Raw genomic sequence first — 24,017 nt, 5'->3', positions numbered from 1 at the left:
AAAAAAAAAACACACACACACACACACAAAATTTTGGCAGAAAAAAAGTTCTCAGGAGTATACTCTTGGGAGAATTTTAAAAATATTAAAAATGCACATGCAATATACGAATTACATATATTATAAGTTAATTGAGGTAACATATGGTCTGGAAGGTGACGTTAGCTTAAATCACATTTCTAAATGCAACTTTAGAAATCATAAGCTGAAATTCTTTTACTAGTGTAATTTTTGTGAGAATTAAAAAAATATATAAAACGCGCATGTGATATGAGATTTTCATGTATTCTAGATTAACTAAGGTACTGGAGACGATGTTAGCCTAAATCACATTTATGAAATGCAACTTAGACATCATAGAAAAGTGACTTAGGAATTTCAAAAAATTGACCTATAAATCACATCTATAAAATACGATCACAAATTACAATTAGGTTAATGCGATTTACAAAATATAAATAGCATTTACAGAATACTTAAAGTCGCATTATCGAACGGCATGTATACATGTCTGCTTAAACCGAAACGACGTCGTGGCTTTTTACCAATTAGATGTTCTATCTAATCAGGAATTGCCCAACGAAGCACTCCTTCCTCCACATTGTCTCTCCGATCTAACCTTCACTTTTTCCAATGGAAATGGAAACAATTCCCAACGGCAGTTCGCCTACTTCCACAGCCAGCAGCACCGCCGTCACCCCAACCGCCGTCACTCCAACCGCCGGTATCTCGCCTAACGCTCCGTCGTCAAAACTGAACCAACTCTCCGAATCACTCAAATTAGAACACCAGTTCCTCCGTGTCCCTTTCGAATATTACAAAAAGACGATTCGATCCAATCACCGTATTGTTGAGAAGGAAGTGTCCGCTGTTATCTCTGGCGTTTCGGATGCCGCTGCCGCCGCTGACTCTGTTATGTCCCGTGATGATGCCGTAAATCGACTCAATTCACTTGTTTCCAGGTTGCAGGGGCTTAAACGGAAGGTACTTAGAGTAACTTAATTATGATTTTGCTGTTCTACTATATTAAGTTTGGATAAAGGAATCGAAACTTCGATCACACACAAAACATACACACAGAGAGACACACAGACACTCAAACCGAAGTTGCTGAGTAGCTCAATCATATTTGCTTACAGTATAAGATTGGACGAAAGAAGCAAAACTTCTCAAAAACAAATAGACACGCGTGTGTGTATCATATTATATTACTATATAAGAGTGGATATTGGTTCAAGGAAGCAACTTTTCTCTGTGTATTGTATGTTCGTATCATATTAACAACAGCAACATACCTAGTGTAGTCCCACAGGTGGGTCTGGGGAGGGTAGAGTGTACACAGACCTTACCCCTGCCTTTAAAGAAGACAGAAAGGCTGTTTCCGGTAGACCCTCGTGTCAGGAAAATTTTCATATGGTTGTGCTACCATAATAGGCAGCTCCCACTAGCTGTGTGTATCATATTATATTACTGTATAAAATTGGAGATTGAATTGGGCGTGTTAGCAATTGAAAAAAAGATTGGAGATTGGATGAATAAAGCAAAACTTTTCTCTGTGTATTGCGTGTTTGTGTATATGTGTGTCTGTATCATATTATATTACTGGATAAGAGTGGATATTGGATCAAGGAAGCAAAACTTTTCTCTAGGTATTTTGTGTGTGTGTGTCTGTTAGAGAGTGTGTGTGAATTTTCAGTTCTTAATTGGATGTTGGATGTTGAAATGTACGACATATGCTCATTCAGTTTTCAGCCTGTATTCAAAAGTGATTAATCTGTTTATAAGGTTAATAACAGATTAACAGTCAAATATGAAATGCTTCAGATATGTTTTTGATCAGTTAAAGTTAGGTAAAGGTGGTTTTGTATTGTGAGAACAATTATTTTATTGTATAAGATTGGATAAAGCAAGAGAAACATCCATATGTGTGTGTATCTGTGTGTCTAATTTCTCTATTTTTTGTTGAATATTGGATTTGTATTCCAATTTGCTCATTTAGTTTATTGGCTAGTCTAATATGTTTGAAAAGCTAGATACAACCCAACACGAAGCTTTGAAAAGCTTCAGTCATCCTTTGATCAGCTGAAAATGAGGTAACATATTATATTGTGTCAACAATCAGTTGGAAGAGGGGAGTCGAACAGAGAACCTGCAAGCGCAAAGATGCAGAGCACGGCTAGATCATCTAGAATCTGCTGATCCAGAAAATTTATCAGATTGGAATGATATCCGTTTGAAGCGGATACTGGTAGATTACATGTTGCGGATGTCATATTATGACACTGCTATGAAGCTTGCTGAAAGCAGCAACATCCAGGTGGGTTTTCTTCGAGTTCGTTTACTTTAGCATGTGGTATCATTTATTTGGTTAAATGGTCATGTTGTTCCAGTTTTTGAGTTGCATTAAGCTCCCCTTAGCTGACAGCTTTCTCTTATCTAGCATATAATTTTACATATGAGTTGCATTAAGCTCCCCTTAGCTGACAGCTTTCTCTTATCTAGCATATAATTTTACATAAAGTGCTTAACTTTCAACGGTTGGCTGTTGTTTCGGAATTACTCTAGAACTGTGTTTGAATCCATCAAGGGAAGAGGAAGGGTAAATAAATGGAACTTTATTGTATTACTTTTCTTAGATAGAGGATTAGTCATTTACTTTTGGATGTTTGGTGCGATTGGAGGAAAGTGATAGATGTATAAATCCTCTTTAAATCTTTTCTGGAGGGGTATCTCTTTCCTCCATTTACTTCCTTCATCTGTAAAGTAATATTTCTTATCTTTGAGAACTCCACTGTGGTATTATTAAGAACCCCATTATGGCATTCAATACAGACATTTAACCAAAACCCATGCAGCAAAACGTTGAGTCATTGTGATTTAGTTTGATCTTTTCTATTCCAGGATCTTGTTGACGTTGACGTCTTTCATGAAGCAAAAAAGGTCATTGATGCTCTTCAAAACAAGGAGGTGACTCCTGCTTTAGCCTGGTGTGCTGATAACAAATCCAGGCTAAAGAAATCAAAGGTACATTTATCTTTGTTTCTTTGAGCTTTTGTCTTTTAAGATTTTTATTACTGATTTAACAATTCCTTCATCCTATAACTGTATTGTAATTTGTGATAAAATTGATAATTCATTCTAGTCCTAAATATATTTGTTATGCAGAACCAGAGTATTCATCAATATAACATCATTTTCATATTACTTATTTTCTTCACTGGGCTAACCACCAATTCTGGTTTCAATGAATTGTTATTCAGTCGTGTAGCTGAAATATGAAAAAGCACGAAAAGTTTCAGATCAGCCTCTTAACATGTTAACTGGGTTGAGTGGATCTACTTCTGACTACTATGATGGACATAAGACTTCTGTCGGTGCATGTCACAGAATGCTAGAACTTTTATGACTCAGATGTTTTGGGCTGCCAATGTGCAGAACGTGGGGAAAAGTTAGTGAAAGGGTGAAAACTGATGAGAAGCCTGATGTATTTTTATTGAGAAAGGCATTTCCACTGTGTGCTTGATGGTTTATTAGCGTTTGTAAAGCCTTCGGTACATCGTTTCTGCAACCAAGCTAGGGAGCAGAAATTCTGCTTGGGTCCACTTTTTTGGTTATAGTTGTTCCCAATAAGGGATATATCAGGCCTACTTTAGTGAAGAAGGATATTTCAAGCATAATATGCTTAAAGTGATGTGCCGGTTTCTAACTTATTTGCTGTGCTTTTAACGGGTTAAATCAGCTTAGGATATGTGGTAACAGGATTATGCGACTGGTGGCATATTAATTGAGATTTATGATTTAGTTGAGTGTCATTTTATTCAGCTTTCTCATCTGCAACGGGTAGCAGATATTAAATGTACCATCCTTGCTTTGCTGTTGACATTGCAATGTCCATTCCGAACCACATCTTCTGCCAGATCATGCGAACCTTAATCTGATAGTCACCTCTTGAAGTTTCTCATGTGCCATGGATTCTAGAAGAGATGTTAGTTGCCTCATGCATGCTTTTGCTGTATGGATTAGGTTGTTCATTCAAACCCTTCCTCTGCTGAGATCATGGATACTTTATTCTGGCTATTATTTGAAATAGCTAGGGAAGACTTTCAGAAAGCTGCCAATAGGCAAATAATATCATTAAATTGAGTTGCAGAGATTTATGTCCAAAAGAGGTGTAGATGGAGAGTGTTCTGTTGTCGGAAGGCTGTGATGCTGCATAGAGTGCGGTCATTCAGACCAGAAAATATTAGTCTTTCTTTATGGTGTGGTAGATTTCTCAATCATGAAGCTAGATCACTACTGTACTGCTTCTGCAAAGAAAGAAACATATCAGACTGTAGTAATGAATGCAACAAACAACAACAACAACAACAAACCCAGTATAATCCCACACAGTGGGGTCTGGGGAGGGTAGTGTGCACGCAGCCTTACCCCTACCTTGTGGAGATAGAGAGGCTGTTTCCAATAGACTGTAGTAATGGATGCATATGTCTCAAATCTCAATGGGTTGATCAGGAACTACATAATCGCCTGAATTGGTTCTCCTTGAATTCCCTGGAAAAGGGGGATCCTCTGATGTGTTTTCTTGAAGAAAGGCATGAAAAAGGAGGAAAGTTTGTTGGCAACTGGAAGCACAAATTACGTGTTGATATATCAGTATTACCTCATTGCCGTCTTGATTAACACAAAAAAGGGTAGCCTGGTGCACAAAGGTCCTTTTATAACATACTGCTTAGAAATTCTTTAGCATGACCTTGCAAAACATGTAAACCAGTGTTATATGTTTAGTGTGCTTATTTTTACCTTTTCAAAAGAAAAAAAGCTCAGTACACTCATATTCTTCATAAATTAACTAGTGCTTAGAATTTGTAATTACAACCCTTCTTCCCCATGTTGATTGACAAAGATCTACGTGACCAAGAGAATATTATTCTTCATCTTTCTGAAGTATCATCAATAGCTTTTCAACTTTGAATTGAGCTTGCAAAAGGTCATAGACAGCCAGCTGATGATTGGGTGATTGATTTTATTCTTCACATACTAGATCTTTTACTCGAGGGACTTGATGGAGGAAACTCAATGTTGTTGTTCATTGACCATCTAAATGGATTTTAAATTCTGTTACTTAATCCGTGCTGTGGCTTGAAGCTTGAAGCAACACCAACCTGAACAGCCAACCCTTGGCATGAAGCTCTGTATTTATTGAAGGGGAGAAAACCATATATATATATATATATATATATATATATATATATATATATAGAGAGAGAGAGAGAGAGAGAGAGAGAGAGAGAGAGAGAGAGATTGATGAAAGGTTTTTAATGCGATCTGGGGCTGGCAACTCTCTTTGAGATGCTATAATCAGATGGCTCTCTTTGACCTTGTATATCTTGTGGAGGTTAGATGTATAAGAGTTGTGTAACAGCAGTCCCGACTCCCAAGGTGCCACTGGTTCCAGTTTCTCTTTTGATCATTGCATATGATGTGAAACTTGGCATCCGAAGCATACATTAGCACGCACAAGACTCACAAGTAGAATTGGGTATTTATATTCTTGGATATTCTGAAGTCAGTCAGAGGTAATCTTGTCCAATATGCAGGGTATAATTTGGCAAGTATGCGTTGAGGACTCTGCATCTGCTCTCTAACTGTAGCATAGTTCATCAGATTGTGATGAGATCCATAAAGGAAAGAAAATGGGCTTGGGGTACTATCACTATCTCTATGCATTACCTCGCTTGCACAGTTCTGGACTAAAACTGAGGGATGGATTGCTGCTTGCACGATGTAAACGTTATGGTTTGTTATTTCGTTAATGTCTCGAGTTTAAAGCTGCATTCCAGTGGGTAGTACACTTATCTTCTCTTATCAATAGAACCGTTTTGTTCATGTTGTGAGCTACTTCATGCTTCAGGAGATCAAAGCTTAAATAAGAGTATCTGACATGGATGATCCATATTATTTGCATTTATTGTTGCTACAATGCTATACCTTTTGATTTGAAATGTTCACTATTGTAGTAGCCATAGCAGAGTTGTAAATGCACAATATAATTATAATACCAATAGCCATTGCATAGTAGTGCAAAGCATGACTGCAGTTGGTGAATCCTGTCTTTGTCTTAATTGAATGGTTGAATAATAGGGAGCCCGTATTATTATCCCGCCTGTCATTCAATGATTAAAGGATGTACTGGTTTAAATACTTGGGATTCATTTTATTGAGGTGTAACTGGACGGTTGTTTGAGTGTGGCTACATTATCCTGGATATTGAGGTGGATGAGCTGTGAGCTTGAAATGCTGAAAGTTCCTTTTTATTGGATGAAGTTGCTTCAGAGAACCATGTTCATGCATCCTCTTATGTCTGAACTCCGGATACTTTGAAACGAGAAGTCAGATGTATCCTCAAAGTTTGCTCTTCCTTTTCTACCAAGTTTCACTAAAGTTTTGCACGTCAGAAAGATAAATCATCATGAAACTTATCCAAAAAGGGATGAGTGGTCGTGGAAGTGACCTTTCTAATTGACTAGGTCCTATGAATCACTAAATTGCGCACTGCTAACTGTTAGTGGATAATGATCGGATGGCTACTGCAGAATGTTGTCACAAAAAATATATCACTGAGCAAAAACTAAGTATCTGCGTGTATAACTACTCCCCTTGTGCCAATTTATTCTATATGTTTTGCTTTATTGATGATCAATTTGACCAAAATTTGAAGCTAAACGAACTATTAAAATTTTGATACTAAAGCTTTACGGAAGGATAAATAAATTGCAATTTATTCTCAGTATCAAAATGGTGAAAGAATACGTTTTACTTGGTTTGAATCTTTTGAAGCGGAACACGTCAGACATTTTGAGACAGGGTGTATTATTTTCAACCCCAATTTGTAGTTAATTCTTTGGGTCAGTGCTCTCTTGGGATTTGGTAGAAGTAGTGCTACAAATTGGAACATTTTGCTGCAAATACAATATGATGATTGCTTCTCTTGTTGACAGAGCAAATTTGAGTTCCAGCTGAGACTGCAAGAGTTCATAGAGTTGGTAAGAGCTGAAAACATGATGCGGGCCATTACATATGCTCGGAAATATCTTGCACCTTGGGGTTCTACCCATATGAAAGAGTTGCAGCGAGTCTTGGCGACACTTGCTTTCAAGAGTAATACTGAATGTGCAACTTACAAGGTTAAGGTCTTTCGTGCTAGCTTTCTGTATATTTGAAATCAAGTGTTTATTTGCACTTTTATGTCGAAACATTTATGAGAGTTTAAAATACTTCAGTAGCTTCTTCAATTTGGTTCGACTCTTTCACCTTCAATGCTTTCAAGCATTATTCTAAATTAGTTCAACTTTCTGACTCATTACTGGACGAATATAAGTTTGTGCTCTATATGTTTTACATTTAAGTATGTATATGACTTGTTCCATGTATGCTTTTGCATGTGTTCAAAAAACACAAAAGTAAGTAGTTCAGTCGGAAAACATTGAAAGGAAAACAGGAGGAAAATGAACATGAAGAGTAATGTGTAATACTTTTGTTATTGTGTTAATTCAAGTGTTTGAGTGATGGTAATACAATATTTTGGCATTGATTTACCTATAAAAAAATATGTATTTAGGCATCGATTTTGGAACTCTCAGATATCATGTATGGAAATTCTTCTTGATTCAAGGATGATTTTTTACCTGCGTTTATCTCGATTTGATCGTATCTTTTTTATGTCGGTTTGATTTCGCTTTCCCTCCTTGGTCTTATGTTTCTTCACGTCTTTGTGAGATGGATATCTGCGGTATATGAAGAATCAAAGCTTGAGTAGAATAAAAGCAGTACAAGCTGATTTTCAATATATGTAGAATTATTTGACAATTGTCTGTTTCTGTTACAGGCTTTATTTGAACCAAAGCAGTGGGATTACTTAATTGATCAATTCAAACAGGAGTTCTGCAAGTTATATGGCATGACTCTTGAGCCGTTGCTGAATATATATCTTCAAGCAGGGCTGTCTGCATTGAAAACTCCGTATCCACAACAAACGATTGGTTTGTAGGAAATTTTTGCTTGCAAATGATCACTACACAGACTGGTATTTTACTATTAAGAATCAAGTAAATATAAATCAATCAATTACATAGTGACAGACTAATCAGGCTTGTCTTCTTTCTATGCTTTTACATGGAGGAAGTAGGAATAATCTCAGCTGGTAATGATTATAAGATTTACTAACTACTGATATTTTCTTTTAGTAATTGAGATTCTGTGCGTTTCTTTTCATTACTTTGCACTACTTCAAGCTCCCTCTCCCCCCATGGCCAAAGTTCCATGTGGTCATTGGGAAAAGAAAAAGAGGAACCGAAGGAAAATTATAAATTTATCTGCTCCATGCTTCTCCTTGACCAAATCTATAGATTCTGTTATGAAGATGATTGCACAAAGGAGGATCCTTTATCACAGGAGAGCTTTCGTAAATTAGCGACGCCACTACCATATTCAAAACAGCATCACTCGAAGCTTGTTTGCTACATAACCAAAGAGCTGATGGATACTGAAAATCCACCCCTTGTCTTGCCTAATGGATATGTCTATAGCACCAAGGTTTGCGTGTAGTTGCTTACGTGTTTGTGCTTCCTTCAGTGACAATGTGACTTACATCTATGTGATGGCAGGCACTTGAAGAGATGGCCAAGAGGAATGATGGCAGAATCACATGTCCCAGGACAGGCTTTACCTGCAACTACACACAGCTGGTTAAGGCTTACATTTCATGAGTTTCTGTTTTTCATTAGACTGTCAATCACCAAGCAAGAAACTTGCTCTGGGAGCTTTCCGGTGCCCATGAATTCTTGTTTAGGGGACTGCTGTATATATGGAAATCACCAAGTTCTTAATCCTTGTGTGAGCAAAAAATTTATGTGGATGTTAACATTAAAGTTTGACTTGTACAGCATATCAGTTAGTTGCACGTGTTTTACATGAGAGCATGATCTCCAGGCAAATTGGTCTCTAAGAAGCATCCCTGTAGTCCTACAGTATGCTAACCCCCCACCCCCCCCCACCAACCAAATTCCTCTCTCCATTGCCTTGCTCAATTGCAATTAGTAGGACATCTCAAGTGTATTTGCATATTATTGAGGAGGAACGTACTTGTTCATGCTTTCTCAGTTGCAATTGGTAACGTAACCGTGGCTATCGATCAATAAAGTATGTGAAAACTATAAAAGGTCAGAGTTCAAGTTCCAGTCGGAACAAAGACATGGTATTCTCTTTCCATCCCCCTTAGCTTTGATGAACAGAGCTACGGTGAAAAGTAGCAAGTCTGGTGAAATAGTCAAGGTGTGCACAAGTTAGTTTGGACATTATTGTCAACTGTGATTTTAGATAATCATCTCTGCATTTTGCCCTTTAAAACACTTAATGACTCTTAATTACTGTTGTTTTAGAGATCCTCCACTGGTAACTATTTGCTCTTTGGAACAGCTGGATGGAGAAAAAGGGCAGTCTGGTGCACTAAGCTTCTGCTATACGCGGGATCCGGGAAGGGTCGGACCACAAGGGTCTATTGTAGGTAGTCTTGCATTGTATTTTTGCAAAAGGCTGTTTTCATGACTTACCGTGACCTCTTGGTCACATGACAATTGGATGGAACTAGGCCTTAAATTGAGGCATCCCTTTACAAAACAAGAAATGAGAAAGGACTAAATTAGCAATAACGCAATAAATGTGGAGACCCTGTCACGATCGCACCAAACAAAATAAGAGCTGAATTGTCCCGCCAGCGAGAAAAAGGAAAAAGAAAAGTATACACCCACTATAAAGGTTGAACAGTTCAACTCAAAGTTCAATTACTTAGCTGTTTCCAGTAGATTGGGTCCACCAGAATTGTATGTTAATTTTGTAGAGAGACCTCTAAAATATCTCCCATGTTTTGATCTTGTCTTCTTTTGTCTCTTTTATATTTTAGGACAAATACAAAACTCTTGCATTTGCTAACCAAAAAGAATATAAAATATATATAATTTTTGTATACAACACACACATATACAAAATATATAAACTTTGTTGACTATTATTTTTGATAGTGACTAAAATATATATTTTTTAAATAATTTAACTGATTAAAGATGCGAGATGACGACAACAACAACAACAACATACCCAGTATAATCCCATAAGTGGGGTCTGGGGAGGGTAGTGTGTACGCAGACCTTACCCCTACCTGGCGAGGTAGAGAGACTGTTTCCAATAGACCCTCGGCTCAAGAAAAGGTGAAAAGAGAGAAAGGAAGAAGACGAAGGAGAAAGAGGAAGAAGAAAGAAAATATAGAGGGACGAAGGACGATAAGGAAAAGGGGAGAAAGATAACTATAACAACAACAACAACGAAACCAGTAACAGAGAATAGCATCAAACAATAGCAAACTGGAACATACGATATACAGAGCGAACGAAAAAAACAAGGGAGCTACTAATACTACTAAAAAAGAACGAGGAACTCTCGACTACCTACTAGCCAACTACCCTAATCTTCGATCTCCACACCCTTCTATCCTGGATATGTTGAGGAAAAAACTAAAACATTAAACTAATTAACGTAGGATATGTGTATTTTTTCAGATGAATATTTTAACTAATAAGTACATGATACATTCTTTTCACTTAAATTTACTACTTAACTATAGATTTTACGATTTATTTTAACATATTTATTACTTAACTATGATAACTTAATTTGAGATAAATTCACTCAAAAGTTAATGGTTTGTGATAAAGTTGGGAGCAATCTTATTTCCAGATTCTCTACAAATGCATATTTGTTCACACTATAAATTTGTTAAGGGTCGTTTGGTTGGGAAACAAGCTATCTCATAATTAATTAATCCGGGAATAATTATTCCACCCTCCCATAGGGATATAAAAATACTACAATTTTGGGATAACTAATCCCGGGATAAGTTATACCACGATTTTATTTCAATTAAATATGAGATAAACTCATCTCAAATTTAATTATCCCGAAATTAATTATTCCTTATCACTTATACCAAATGAGACTTTAGAGTTAATGGTTGATGATAAAGTTTGAAGCAATCTTTATTCCAGATTCTGATGTAATTTGCAAGCAAATGTAAAGTGTATGGAGGAAACATGGGATGCCACCTACCCTACAATTTCTTCAATTATTGTATTAAGGAAAAGCAAGTCAAAAGTGTCATTAATAAAAAATCAGGGAAATGAAAATGACAGATAGAAAGAAAATAAAGGACCTTTAAATAAAGGAAGTTATTGCAATTATTGAAAAGTCCACAAAACCCTAACCAACTACAACACCAATTCCAATCTATCAAATAGTACGAGAAAACTCACCACCCAAAAGTCTTTCTCCCCTTTTCCTCTCTTTTTTTCTCACTCCTTTTTTCCTCCTCCATTATACTCTCTTTTGCTGTCTGAAATTAGCGAAGGTTCTCGTTTTTATCTTTGTGCTTTAATTTGGGGGTATGATTGAATTTTGTCAGGTGAAATTTTGTTTTTGATGCTTGAATTTTTCGGGTTTTATGGATTGTTTACCTGAAATTTGGATCTGATGAGTGATGGATATGCTTTTTCTTTGGTTATATATGGGTTTTTTTGGGATTGGATTTTGACTATTTTACTGTTATGAATCAAATAAATGATGGTTTTGTGTGTTGTATTTTAGAGATTGATTTGTCATCTTTATGATCAGATTATCTGATTCAGATAGAACTAGGGCTTGAAAAAATTTAGAGCTTGAAAATCTTTGTAATTTTATCCAATGGCACCAAAGGATAGAGAGGGTATTTCTGGGATTTTATGTTTTTGTGTCTGGCTAAGTTGTAACTAGATTGGAATTTGCGGGTGATGTTAGGATTTTTGGATTTTTGGTGATTTCTTACCATCTGCCTAAGCTTAAGTCTTGGTAGTCAGAGTTGACCGGTACTTGTGCTTGCAGAAGGCAATATGTATTGGTGGAATAGTCGAGATGTGTGTAACCTGGACCGAACACCACCATCCTAAAAAAATATTAAGGGTTTTGACAAATAGATGGAGTAACTATTTGTTACATTATTTTGGTCAATCCTGTTTACCTCGTAGTGTTTATGAGGTTCAGATGCTTACTTTTTTCCCTTCGTTCATCTGGATCTGCACTTGATATCACCAATGTCTATCTTTTTTCTTTTGTGTATGTAATGTGATATGTGTGTGTATGTTTGGTGATTCTGACTGTTTGTTTCTCTTCCTTTGTATTATAATATTTTGGCATATCTGGTTGCAGGGTGCTATTAGAGGACTGTGATCTAGTGTTTCAGATGTGTTCTACAACTTGATTGTAACGTTTGTACTTGAGTGAGATTTTCTGGAGATAAAAGATTTAGCTGATTTTGGAACCATGCCAGTTTCAGGCAACGAAGAGGTCTCGATCTGATTTATGATTTGCTGCTGAATTGGTCTAACTGTGTAATACTTGCTTTGTTTTAATATCGTTCTATTTCGTCATGTATTTGCAGCCTGGGGTTCTTTCCCGGCAGCCCAGTAACTCGTCATCAGGTATCCCTATTAAGAAGAGGTGGTACTCTATGGTCCAGTCTCCTTCACCTACTCGTGCTGAGCCGTCTTCTTTGTCTAACGAAAGTGAATCCAAGACCAAAGGTTCTTGCTTGGTCCAGGGCTCTACCTTGAGTTCTTGTGATAGTACAAGTAAATCTGATACTGTCAAGAATACTCTTTTAGAGGTAAAAAAGGAAAAACCTTCTGATCCGAATGTTGACTCTCCGCCTACTTTGCAACCATTTTTAACCATATCTCGGGAAACAAACCCTGATACTAGTTCTGGTCCTTCGGGAAATGTAGACAATCAAGTGAAACCAGCTTCTGCCAAAAAATTAGCTAGCCAGGAAGTTCCAGGTAGGACCATAGTGAATGTGAAGAAGGAAATTGTTGCCAAACAAGGGAAAAGCCAATGTAAACTTGAACTTCCTGCTGATTCTGGACATATTGAACTGTCATTAGGCCCAAAGAAACCACGTGTTTCTTCACTGGTTGATCCAAATACTGAGGGGAGTTGCCTGCTGCGTGGAACTGTAAATCCTTCATTGCTTTCTCTGTCTTTGAATAAAGGGAAGGACATTTCCCAGGACGGAAGTTGCAAGAATGGATTGAATAACAATGATTCTGATGATACTGCACACACTAATAGATCTAACTGGGATCTGAATACTCCCATGGACTCATGGGAGGGTTCTGGTGACGATGTTCCTGTTCAAGATGCTAGTCACATTGATATGTTAAGTAAGACTTCTAGTTCACTAGACCGAGAGCCTTCTATTAGTTCTGCTTCTGTTGTTGGTGCTAATGTTGATAAAGGGAAACAAGTTGTTGGAGCTAGTGAGCGGGAATTTAATTTTCCCATCTCATTAATACAGCCTAGCCTACCATACAAGTCTGCAGATGTGCTTCCTCTCAGTCTTGGTAGTACTTTACGTGGGTTTGACTCCTCAATACTGCAGTCATTGGCTAAAGTAGACTCTAGCAGGGTTAGTCCGAACTCGAGTTTGCTGAAAAATCTGGCAATGAATAGTAACATGAATTCCCCCACTCGTAAAACAGTTAAGTCAGAACCTGTCGAGGAAGCCTTGGTACAAGACAATGCTGGAACTGCATGTCGTCCAGCTGGAACATTGGATGCTAATGTAGTAAAACCTGAAGTTGTGAGGCAGAATCTGGAACCTACTGAGATGTCGACTAAGGGTCCTCAGAAATTACTCGAGCAAAAACCAGTGAAATGTGAACCACTCCAGGAGGTTAGTCAGGAAATATCCATGACGTCAGATGTGATTGCACACCAATCAGTTGGAAGGGTTTTGCAGCTTCAGGAGAGTTCTTCTTCATCTTCGTCTACACTGCCAATGCCTTTGACCCCTCAAAAGGGATGCCCTTCTAGATTGTCTACCTGTTCAGATTTGTCTGTGATGAGTGGGGACTTGTCTACTCAATCTGAGTACTCTGTTCATACTGAAGAAGCTAATAGAAGTAAAAATGCTCTAGACCAGGCAAATGCTGATATTGCTGCTAAAAATGCGAACTTTGACCTCAAAGAATCAAATGTGTCCAGTGATAAAGTGGAGGCATCTGTGTTGGAGGGCATCAATGTTGAAGATAAACGAGAGACACATCATTTGGTTGCAAGTGGTGTGGGATCGGCAATTGATGAGGAAAAGATAAGTATATCAGCTGGTACAGAAGAGGAATGTTATGGTTCTGATTATGAATCTGATGGTAATCATGCTTTTGCGGGACATGTTGATGCTGAGAGTGTGGGGTGTGGCAGAGAGGATGAGGAATATGAAGAAGGTGAGGTCCGTGAGCCAATGATGCAGTCAATTGCAGAAGACCCAATTGCTGAGGGGATGGATTCGGAAAAAAATAGCAAAAGTGCTCATTCTGCTGGCTCTTCTGGGGTTGAGGTCAATTATGATGAAAAAGATAACAGTTTGCCAGTTCATACTGAGAGTAATGATGACTTTGTGAAAGGCTGTGATGAGAAAGCTGACAAAATTGATCATAAAGACGGTAATTTGCGGAGTCCGTTATTGGATAAGGAGGAAACAACAGGAGCTGATGAGCAGAGGCCTATTGGTGCTATTCAACAAGGACCAGTTGATCAATCAAGAATAGCAGTTCTGCAGGAGGGATGTCAAAAGGATGTCTTATGTGACGAAGCGCCTACTGGAAGCAGTGGGTCTGGCAGAAATGTTGGCGAGGCTAATAACGAGAATATTGGAGGATTTGATATGGCACCAACAGTTGATTCATCTTTGCAGAATGCTGAAACATCTATTAATGCCAACTCTAATAAAGATTTGTCAAATGTTGGAAGCAAGAGCAGGATTATCAATTTACCTCGTGCATCTAATGTGACATCTCCTAGTAATGTCAGAACTATTACAGGTAGGTCACTGCCTTCAAGAAGTGGAAGAGAAAGGTATTCTGATATAGAGGAGGAGAAATTCCATCTACGAAAGAATAGGTAATTTTTTCTTTTCATTGCTGTTTGATTTGTAATTTTTCTTTTGTATCTGAATGCTGCTCAACTATGACTTTTTCTTCCTGCATTTTCCAGAGATGAAACTTATGCTGATGGTCCTAAATTTGTCCGGCATAGGAATGAGGACCGGTCATTTGGCAGCTCACGGGGGAACTTCATGCGTGGAAGAGGGAGGGGTTCGGGCCGGTTTGATAGTTCGCGTAGTGATTGGGATTCTGGGCGTGATTTTGAAAGCTATGGAGGTGGCACTGATTATCGTTTTAGACGTAAACGTACTGCTGCTGTTGGGGAATCTGAAATTGAACGTAATGACTATGATAGACTCGATGGTGCTGATTTTGTTAGTAATAGGAGGAGGAAGCCATTAAATGATTCCTTCTCTTCATTTCGGCATCCACCTGCACGGCGGCTGTCCCCCAATGGAAGAGAAGATGCTGCCATGATGGGTATTCAAATGCTTCGTAGAGCTCCTAGGAATATCAGCCCAAGTAGATGCACTGGTGAAGATGGCTCTGATGGACCAGATGGTCATTTCATTCGGGGTAATACAAAGTTTACCACGATGCAGAGAAGAGGTTTCCCTCGAATGCGGTCTAAATCTCCTGCTAGATCCCGTACGCGTCCCCCTGGCCCTTGGTCATCTCCTCGGAGGAGACCGACCGAAGGATTCAATGGTCTTCCAGATTCATCTCAGCACAGGTCTCCAGCTATGTACAGGGAAGATAGGATGAGGTCTTCCCCACGAACTTCTTTTACTGACGATATGGTTCCTCGAAGGCGTGACTCTCCATCGTATACTGCTCGGCGTCTGAATGATATGAGGGATGTGGATGCTGGACAGGAGCATGGGCATCCAAGGTCTCTTTCTATCAGAAGAAGTCCACCTGATCGGGTATTTACTAGAAATAGGAGACTTGAGATGTTAGATCGTCGGGAGAGGGCTGATGGTGATGACTACTTTGATGGGCCGATACACACTGGCAGGTTTCCTGAGCTTCGTAGTGGTGGAAGTACTGATGAGAGAAGGAAGTATGGCGAGAGGCGAGGAGGACCTGCTCGTTCTTTTCGTCCTTCTTATAACAGCGAAAATGACACTTTCCGTTTCAACCAAGATGGTGGCCCTAGGCCTTTTAGGTTCTATCCAGAAGCAGATGAAGAGTTTGTTGAACGAAATAACACTAGGGAAAGAGAATTTGATGCAAATATCAAGGATCGACCTTTACCTAGGCGAATGAGAAATGTGGAGGAGCAAGAAGGTAATTTTAGACAGAGTGGGCAAGTTTGGCATGAAGAGGGATTTGATGTCTCTAGATTGAAAAGAAGAAGATTTTGATTTTATGGCTCACTGAACTTGGAATATCAGCAGCTGTGCCGTGGGGAACACTGTTTCCGCATCGCTCGGATCCTGTAAAAGAATTCTTGGTCCTTACAGGTACAGGTAATTTGCTGCGTGTAATGAGGAACAGAGACTGATTTTTTATTGCATCTGGACGAATGAGAAATGTTGAAGTATAAGAAGGTGGCTCTAGACACAGTGGAGTCTTGCCTGAAGAGGTGTTAATATCTCCTTATTGAAAAGAAGCAGACTTTCACTTAATATCTCAATGAACATCTCATCATTTTTGGAAGTATGCATTTATGCATTTTTTTGCTCCAGAAAAAGAAATCTTTTTGCTAGTAAGCCGTCCAAGGAACGTGCTTTTTACCTTTGCTGCCTGCAATTTGTTCTTTTGGAGGAGAAAACTACTTGTTTAAGATGCTCTAGACTGAGTTGACTTGAAACTAGTTTAAGGTGCTACGACTATGCCGGCCTGAACACTACTAGTTTATGGTGCTATTATGCTGGCCTGAACACAACTAGTTTAAGTTGCTAGTATGCTGGCTTGAATACTACTACTAGTTTAAGTTGCTAATATGCTGGCTTTGTAAAGCCTCGGGGGTAAATGACACTGAGTTTTGTGGTTTACAACTGTTTAACCAGCACTGGGTTGGTTCTCTGATGTCCAAGGTGAATTATGCAGGTTAAGTATGACATATCAATAACACCATCTATGAGACCAAATATCATTGAGATGGATGTGCATCCTACATTTTCATTTCTTGAGATGTCCCTGTCCTCTTTTAACTTCTTTTTGGTGTAACTATTCGCGTTTCTGAAGCCACCGGCTCAATTAATCCTGATTTGCGCGTGGTTTACAAGTTAGAGAAACTGATTGATGATGGATAATTGTCCAAGGTGAATTATGCAGGTTTAAGTATGATATAACAATAGCAACCATCTATGAGACCAAATATCATTGAGATGGATGTTCCTACTACAGCTATTTCATCTCTTGAGACGTCATCCATTCCCTCTTTTAACCTTAACTCTTTGGCATTTGAAGCCACTGGCTCAACTAATACGGATTTGCTCTGTCGACTCATTGAAGGGATGAAGTACTATGCATCAAATAGTTTTTCATTATCAGGGTTCGAATTGATACCTTTCATTATTCGACATGTGAGGGTTGAGGGATCTCAATTATTCCACATGCCCTCTTTAATTGATGAATCCATTTCAAATAACTAGCGAGAATTCGTAAACAACAGCAACAAACCCAGTATATTTTCACAGGTGGGGTCTGGGAAGGGTAGTGTGCACGTAGACCTTATTTCTACTTGGTGAAGATAAAGGTTTTTTTTTCAATAGACCTGGCGAGAACTCGTAAACAAATAGCTAAAATTGCTCTCTTGGAAAACTAAAAAGTTGGCAGAAAATTGCTATCGAGAAATATTAACAGAGATTGAAAGGACCTTTTCTGCCTAATTACGAAACCATCTAATAAAATCAATATAACGGTATCTAATTATAGAAAGATATGTTTGACTACCTTCTACTTGCGATAACTGGATGACCGAAACTCCTAAGTCAATCATGGACAACAGATTTAAGTTCGGGGTTGTTACTTGTCAATATTAAAAATGCTAAATATGTCATGTGATTGATTTGTCTTGTTTGAGCATATTGAATCATACTATATTAATATAATTCTTATTATCACTTTATTTTCATCTCAAACTCAAATAAGTCTTATTCTTTTAAGGTTTTTACACAATTTTTTTCGTTCTTTGCTTATAGTTTTCATATTATTTACATTATTTAATATTGGTATACTCTCATGTGATTTTTTATTAGCTTGCCAATTTTTTGCTTATTATCCTTTTAATAATCATCGATAAATATAGATTTTTTTATTCTTGAGATTAATGTATTTTACGTTTTTATCCTCTTACTCAAAACTCTTTTACTATTTAAATCTATTAATAATATTTTTGAGTATTATTTAGTTATTTAATTTATATGATTTTAAATTAATTTAAAGTATAAGTATCCTCACGCTATCTCTATTTTGTTTTATACAATCTCTTACCTACTACAAAAATAATTAAATTTTATATATAAAAGTTTTAGCTATAAATAAAATAATATCACAATTTATTTTAAATTATAAGTTTGAGTTAGTCTAAAATATTAATACATATTTGATTATTATGTTTCAAATCTATTGAGTTTTCTTATAATTATTTTTTGTATTACATGCAATTATTTTTTGTATTACACTGCATTATAAAGAAGGCGCGTTTACTTTCCCTTTTCGTAGAAAAATAGTACTGAAGTAGCAGACCTTGCTTTCCGTTTGTAGGATGGTACAGTTAAACCTCTCTATAACAGTATCGTTTGTTCCGAATATTTTGGAAGTTATAGTGAAGTGCTGTGATGGAGAACATATATTATAAAATAATATAATATAGGGATGCTGTTATAGAGAGGTCTGACTGTATTTACTGCGAACTGCTCTACAAGATAGTAATGCATTGACTTTTGAGCCCTTTCTCTTTTGGATCCTTCCTATACATTGGTAATATATTTGAAGACAATAGGATCACTCTTAACTGGATTATGAACTTCAGGTTCCTGTTTCCTTCTGTTATACATAGGGCTAGATTTTGTTGTTTTTGTGCACTTCTTTTTATCAGTTTTAAGTTACCTATACCTATAAGATAAAGAACTTCTAGTTTGGTTCTTGCTACACATTACTTTAGAATTTTTTTTGGAAATCATTCAGTTGTTTCACTTCTTGCAAATTATAATCCTCAACTCAAATGCTCATCTAGTTAAGGAAATGAGTTGGTGTTTACAGCATTACAGATAAAGAAAGTTACTCCCCTCATTTTCAATTCTTTTTTTTGGTTTCTCACCCGGTGTTCGGTATTAGGGGACCGACTAAATCCGGATTCGCACCGGGAAGTCCCACATTGGGGGGGGGGGGGGGGTAAAGCGCTCCCCTCCCTAACAAAGGCAACTCCAGGACTCGAACTCGACACCTCTGGTTAAGGATGAAGGAGTACTTGCCATTTCAGTTTTTCTGAATCTATTTCCCAAACTTTTTTTATCTGTTCCAGAAAAAATGATCTCTCTCTTTCTAAAGTAGAAACAATTTAACATATAGTTTTTATATTACCCTTGATAAGAAACTTAATAGCAACACAAATGTTATGACATGTTTAAGATCACAAGTTTAGAAAATCATCTTTATCTTGCACAAAATGAATCTAGTCATCATTTAATTTAGCTCTTCTAGTATGGATATGGCTTAAGGAATTGAAAGACTCGAGTTCAAGTAGTTCCGCTAAGCCGGACTGGATCGCTTCCCAGTGTTCAAACTTGAAATAAGTACAAAAAGATCCGATAAAGCGTGTTCAATATATGTTATATACCATTAAAATCTAATATTTTACCTATATATACAGTATAATTTTTCAACGAAGGGTGGTCAAACCTTCGCCCCTGTCGCTTCCCAAATGCCTTGACTTACAAGTTCTCTCCTCTTCCGCTTTAAATTAAATTGACATATCGAAATCGATTGTACTAAGGAGTTTTGATTTTGCTGAAAGGTCTTTGTTGAATGAAATCTATTGATTACATCTCACGTATTTTGCTCTCATTACTAATACAAAGTGACCAAAAAGGCAGTCCAGTGCACTAAGCTCCCGTTATGCGCTGAATCCAGAGAAGGATCGGACTACAAAGGTCTATTGTACGCAATCTTACGCTGCATTTCTGCAAGAAACTATTTTCACGGGCTCCCCTTCAAAGTGACCACTTCCACTTAACATCGTGTAGGATCAAATGAGTTCACATAGTTGCAACGATAAGGACTATTTCCTTTTCTAGTTTGGTTTCTTGCTAATCTAACTCATAAAGACTTGTATAAATCTCACTTCCTGCAATTTATAACCTTCGCCTCAAATGATGTGACCAAATATATAATATTTGTTCAGCAACAATCTAGCAAACAACAACAACATACCAGTATAATCCTATATAGTGGGGTTCGAGGAGAGTAATCTATACATAAACCTTAGTGAAGATAGATAAGTTGTTCCCAATAGACCTCGGCTCTAGAGAATCATAAGCACAACATTAATGAAAAGAATATCAATCTAGTAATTGGTACAACAACAACAACAACAAACCCAGTTAAATCCCACGAGTGAGGTCTGGGAAGGGTAGTGTGTACGCAGACCTTATCCTTACCTTAGCAGGATAGAGAGGATGTTTCTAGCAGACACTCTGCTAATCTAGCAATTGGTACAAATTATAATACAAATGCACATTTTAATAATGGTATAATAAACTGTTCAACAAATTGGAAAAAAGATTCTCAATGAGCTCAACAAAGGCAGCTCATTGCTTAGCAGGTAAACTAACTATTTAGGCCAAACACTAACTTTTTCTTTCTCAAACTTCAAATACACAGCCGCTAAAGCCGCCACAAAATAAATCTGAATAAACACAATTGACGGCGTGTGATAATTAATCACGCTCTTACCTGTCGCAAGTTCCACTAATAGCAAAGCTGCTAACCCGAGACCCGCGATCCGGCCATTGACCCGCTCCGAATACGGGCTGAACCCGAATTCGACATTTAGTCCATCAGATACCGGTTCCTTCAGTGGAATTGGCGGGAGGAACATGTTCGACCCGGACCCCGATCCGGCTGTTGCTGTTTTGCCCTTTCGTGTCTTTCGGAGCTCCGCTTTTTTACCCGTTCCGCTTCGATACCGGAGCCGGACTTGGGACAGCTTACTCTCGAAGCTGTCCAGGTCCGAGGATGTTTCGGTTTCTTCTTCTGTGTCGGACGGTGAGGATTCGTCCGTGGTGGCGCGTGTGGTGAAGGAGAAGTAAGATGGCGCGTGGAGTTTGATGGGGGATTGTGAGAAGATTGAGTTTGATTTTGTGAGTTGCAGAGTGGAAGGTGTTAAGGTCGCCATTTTCCCAGTGTTTCAGTTCTCTGGTTATGATAGATAAGAAGCCTTCTTTTCCTTCCTTTAGTTTTAAAAAATATAATATAGTCAGATTTTTTTATAATAGCCGTGTTTGGTTCGATTTTTTTTTTTTTTGACGCTATAATAAAATATTGTTATATTAGATATATATTATAACATAATTCAAACGATCCATTTAGAGAAAAAATTAACTTTTATAATAAATGATTATTATATAGAGATGTTATAGAGAAGTTTGCTTGCACTTCATTCGCCTCGATTATGTCAACTTATTCCACATGATTGGTATTTAAGAAAGGAAAAAAACTTTTGAAATTTATATACTTAAAATATCTTAATATTTATGTGATAATAAAAGTTTTTTATTAAAAATAAAAAAAATATTTAAATTAAATTAATTTCAAGTTTCAGAAAAGATCATCTTTTAGTCGGACTAAAAAGGAAATATAAAATCGTGCAAATATAAATGATAGAGTATTTTTAATTTACTTTGGGAATTTTGTGGTCCTTTTATATTTTTAGAATGAATATGATAGAATTTAATTAAGAAAATTGAGTGTGCGACATATAGTTTGAGGATGAGATCGAAATATTGAAATCAAAGGCCAAAAATATTTCTTCCTTAGAAGGATAAAAGGACAAGTTGTCTCAACATCAACCACAGAAGTCCAATTGTCCATTCACATGCACCCATTTTATTTGTTATTTCGCCCATATGATATAGTATTTCTTTTTAGTCTATCCCATCATAATGGTATATTTTTTATTTTTTAATTTATTTTTAATGACATGCTTTGTTGGGACTCACCTGCTTTAAAATGTTTACTCTTTTATAATGAGAGGGAGAATAAAAAAATATATGGACTATCACAACTTATTTAAAAAGATAATTATATTATACTTTGCATATATTTGGTTTACATGTCAAATTAATTCGTTCAATTTCTTAAATTTCATGCTCAGATTAACCTTCATATAAAATGGGACGGAGGGAAAAACATATTGCAGAGGATCTTCAGGAGGAATACTACAGAAGAAAAGAAAAGAATTATCGGCGGATTTTAGCGATAGATCGTTGCTATTGAGCGACGAACAAGGGGGATTTAGGAGGGCAAAAGGGGCCCTTCGCCGGAAAATTATACTATAAATATAAGGCAAAATCTGTTTTTTACCTCTATATATTATATTTTGGTTCTCCTTGACACAATCCAAAAGCATAGCCCAGTGGTCAAGGGCTTCAACACCTTTGTAAGGTCACTAGTTTAATTTCCGTTGGCTGCAATCTCTTTTCTACTAACTTTTTTGTTTTTTGAACCCTCTTGGCGGAAATCCTCCCTCCGCCACAGGAGACGAATTAGCTATAATATTATGATTCCATCGCAAAATAAGGAAAAAAAAGAATAAATACATAGTACATTGAAACTAAAATTAGTCATTAAATTTAGGCCATTGTACCAACTTTAGAAAACGAGTTGTTTTATGGTGTACATTTCTCACCCACTTTTTCTATTTTTCTTTAAAAATATATTGGAAGGAATTATGATATCCACATTGATTTTTTTTAATTAGCTAACCAGTTCTGTTCAATCTTATTCAATAGTTCTAATTCTACACCTTGTCTTTGATAAATGGAACAACTTTCACTTTCCAATAGCTGATTAATGTTTGACTATATACGACCTTTGTTTGTTGTATGCTTATTTATGGTCTAAGATAAGAATGAATGTGCCAAAATTTAATAAAAACTAAAAATGTGTGTAGACAACAAATTAAAAGTGTTATGAAGTCATTGTTCAAACTTTTACATTGATATTTTAATAGCTGATTCGATACGGATTTAGAACTTCAGACTTTATGGATTCTAAATTCTAGAAAAAACAGTTCATTTTGAATAAATTATTTACACATGTTATATGAATTTCTTAATACTGGGACAGATTTTGGCAAAAATTACTGAATTCTGCCAAACTAAAACTCAATAAGGCTCGATTAGTATGAGTGATAAGGGATAATTAATTATGAGATTAAATTTGAGATGACTTTATCCCACGTTTGGTGGGAATAATATCTAATTTCGATTTGGATATGGAACTTTGACTTTATGGATTCTAAATTCTAGAAAAAAATTGTCTATTAAGTTCCGAATAAATTATTTATACATGTTATATGAATTTCTTAACACTGGTACAGAATTTTGGCAAAATTATAGAATTCTGCCGAACTAAAACTCTATAAGGTTCGTTTGGTAAGAGGGATATAATTAATACCGAGATTTAATTTGAGATGATTTTATCCAACGTTTGGTGGCGCGTTATAACTAATCTTGAATTTGTAATATTATTCTTAGTCCTTTGGGAGGGTAGAATATAACAACCTTGAAATAATTAATTTTGAGATAATTTATTTCCAAACAAAGGCAAACTTTCACTTTCCAAGAGCTGGGTTATGTTTCTTTATATGGTATCTTTGTGTCCTATATGCTTATTTATAGTCTAAATCTGGATCAAAGATCGATGTTAACCTAATCCTTCATTCATGACCAATTATTTACACAATCATCTTAAGTATAATTGAATGCAACCAATAATGACATTCTAATTTAAGCAACCATTACCTAACTAGACCCAACA

At 36.8% G+C, this 24,017-nt stretch overlaps 3 protein-coding genes across 5 annotated transcripts; 2 read left to right on the top strand and 1 right to left on the bottom strand.

The window, feature by feature from the left end:
• The first annotated feature begins 525 nt into the window (after nt 1-525).
• Nucleotides 526-8,973, top strand: LOC109210009 (macrophage erythroblast attacher). The gene is made up of 7 exons (XM_019373382.1): nt 526-984; nt 2,123-2,317; nt 2,902-3,024; nt 6,999-7,184; nt 7,886-8,019; nt 8,406-8,592; nt 8,664-8,973. Exons 1-7 carry the CDS (start codon nt 634-636, stop codon nt 8,763-8,765), a joined length of 1,278 nt encoding a protein of 425 aa, XP_019228927.1. The 5' UTR covers nt 526-633; the 3' UTR covers nt 8,766-8,973.
• Nucleotides 8,974-11,302: 2,329 nt separating this feature from the next.
• LOC109210008 lies at nt 11,303-17,277 on the top strand. Of its 3 annotated transcripts, none has more exons than XM_019373381.1 (4): nt 11,303-11,455; nt 12,289-12,426; nt 12,521-15,039; nt 15,133-17,277. In XM_019373381.1, exons 2-4 carry the CDS (start codon nt 12,403-12,405, stop codon nt 16,388-16,390), a joined length of 3,801 nt encoding a protein of 1,266 aa, XP_019228926.1. In that variant the 5' UTR covers nt 11,303-11,455; nt 12,289-12,402; the 3' UTR covers nt 16,391-17,277. The 3 variants fall into 3 exon arrangements, with proteins under 3 accessions (XP_019228926.1, XP_019228925.1, XP_019228924.1); XM_019373380.1 differs by having other exon boundaries at nt 11,303-11,489; XM_019373379.1 differs by having other exon boundaries at nt 11,303-11,509.
• Nucleotides 17,278-20,699: 3,422 nt separating this feature from the next.
• On the bottom strand, nt 20,700-21,465 carry LOC109210007. Its single transcript, XM_019373378.1, has one exon. It carries the CDS (start codon nt 21,370-21,372, stop codon nt 20,809-20,811), a length of 564 nt encoding a protein of 187 aa, XP_019228923.1. The 5' UTR covers nt 21,373-21,465; the 3' UTR covers nt 20,700-20,808.
• Nucleotides 21,466-24,017: the final 2,552 nt, after the last annotated feature.

Source organism: Nicotiana attenuata, unplaced genomic scaffold (genome assembly GCF_001879085.1).
Source record: "Nicotiana attenuata strain UT unplaced genomic scaffold, NIATTr2, whole genome shotgun sequence".
NCBI lineage: Eukaryota > Viridiplantae > Streptophyta > Magnoliopsida > Solanales > Solanaceae > Nicotiana > Nicotiana attenuata.
This window is presented reverse-complemented; position numbering and strand designations above follow the sequence as displayed.